The sequence below is a fragment of the Spinacia oleracea genome, chromosome 2, assembly GCF_020520425.1.
Source record: "Spinacia oleracea cultivar Varoflay chromosome 2, BTI_SOV_V1, whole genome shotgun sequence".
NCBI classification, from domain to species: Eukaryota; Viridiplantae; Streptophyta; class Magnoliopsida; order Caryophyllales; family Amaranthaceae; genus Spinacia; species Spinacia oleracea.
Genome location: NC_079488.1, coordinates 7,783,810 through 7,785,878, shown reverse-complemented (window position 1 = coordinate 7,785,878; position 2,069 = coordinate 7,783,810). Strand labels below are relative to the sequence as shown.

Sequence of the window (2,069 nt, the reverse complement as noted above, 5' to 3'; positions counted from 1 at the left end):
ATCGTTCGTAGCCTTAGCATACAAATCACCAACCAATTCCTGTTCCCAATAGTCTAGATTAATTAATTGATAGTAGAAAGAACGCATGTTTCCCTGTGGATTCGATCCTGACTTCCCTTGATACCTAGCTAGTGGACTTAGGTTATTTTTTATTCCGGCAATATTTCCATTTCCGATAATATTTTCTGATACGTACCATGTTTCCGTTTCCGACAACTTCTACGACTTGATAATATTTATATTTCCGATACGATCCATATTTCCGTTTCCGGTAATATCATCGTTTCCGGAGTATTCATTGTTTGCCTTTGACGATCTTAGCTCCCACTGAAACCAAGATCCGTCGATTCCGAATATCCATAGATGGAGTATTTAATGCCATTAAATACTTGATCCGTTTAAGTACTATTTGTGTGACCCTACGGGTTCAGTCAAGAGTAAGCTGTGGATTAATATCATTAATTCCACTTGAACTGAAGCGGCCTCTAGCTAGGCATTCAGCTCACTTGATCTCACTTAATTATTAGCTTGTTAATTAATACTGAACCGCATTTATTAGACTCGTCATTAAATGCATACTTGGACCAAGGGTATTATTTCCTTCACGGAGCAGATTTATGTGGGATGGATGAAGAGCTCCGCCTCGTCTAGCGCATCTTCCATGGTCCTTACACTCATTTTGACCAAGTCAAACTTGAAAGAACCCTTCTTGAGTCCTCGAAAGAAATTGTCAAAAGCTACGCCATCCGACAGATCCGGTATCTGCCCTGATTCTAGGTTGAAGCATCGCACATAGCTACGAAGGGACTTATCCTTGCCCTGCTGGATGCGTCCTAAATGCATACTCGTCTTCTTTTCCTCTTTATATGCCCTGAACCTCGTTGAAAACAGCATTTCCAACTCGGCAAAAGTTTTGATGGTACCGGCCGGCAGCTTTTCAAACCATTTCGAGGCCACCCATTTTAAAGTGGCTGGAAAATAATTGCACCAGGTTACTTCCGTGGTTCCTTTGACATACATGTGATGAAGGTATGCAAGAAGGTGCACATCAGGATCTGAGGTGCCTTCATAAGCATTTAGTGCCGGTGGCTTGACCTTGGGATCCTTAGGAGCATTCATAATATCTGCGCAGAAGGGAGTAGTGTAATCTAGTATCAAACCTGCCACCAATTGCTGAATATGACAGATGGGATCTTGCCCCCTTGCTTGAGATGGCCTGCGCCGTCAACCGTCCACTTGACTCATGGTTGTTCTTGCTGGCCGTCCAGAAAGTGAAGCCAATGGACATCATCCATGAAGGGAGTTGACCCTGTATCTGAAAGTTCTGTCTCCCGGGGTGATCTGGTCGAGCTTCCGGTGCCTTTCTAGATGGTTCGGGGTCAAGATACTTGTCCCTACTCGTCCTGACCGGAAACGGAAATATTGTTAGAATCGGAAATATTATCGGAATCGGAAAATAATTCGGGAATCGAAAATATTAAATATTTGTTCGAAACGGAAATTAATTGCGGAATCGGAAATATTAAATATTTGTTCGAATCGGAAATGAATTTCGGAATCGGAAAATTAACCGGAAGCGCGTCGTATGAAATAAACATCGGACGAGCTTGCTAGACGCAAGGCCCAGCACGAAGCCAGGCCTGCGCCTAGCAAGCCCATGCGCGCAAGGCAACGCAGCAGCAAGCCAAGGCACGCAGGCCCAGCCAAGCAGCACGCAAGGCCGGGCTCAACGCGCAAGGCAACTGGCGCGCCCAAGCAATGGGATGCGCGCAGCGCTGTGGGCCGAGCTGCTTCGTGCTTGCGCACGTTCAGCGCTCCTCGTGGGTTGTGCGTGCGTGTGTGCGTTGAGTTCGTGCATGCATCAAATCCTTAAGCAATTAGGATTAGATTAAAGATGAAATTTCCTAAAGTTACTAGAGTTAGTTGTTTAATTAAACAATAACTTATTAGTTTTTAAATTAATGTCTAATTCTAATAGGATTAGATCAATTGAAACCTAGTAGACTTCTAATTCCATTATTCCAACCCTATAAATAGGTGATGGCATTCACAATTTATAATCACTCCAA

At 43.9% G+C, this 2,069-nt stretch overlaps 1 protein-coding gene across 1 annotated transcript; it reads right to left on the bottom strand.

The window, feature by feature from the left end:
- Positions 1–615: 615 nt before the first annotated feature.
- LOC130467202 (uncharacterized) lies at positions 616–1,119 on the bottom strand. Its single transcript, XM_056835635.1, has one exon. The coding sequence runs from the start codon at positions 1,117–1,119 to the stop codon at positions 616–618; it is 504 nt and encodes a 167-aa protein (XP_056691613.1).
- Positions 1,120–2,069: the final 950 nt, after the last annotated feature.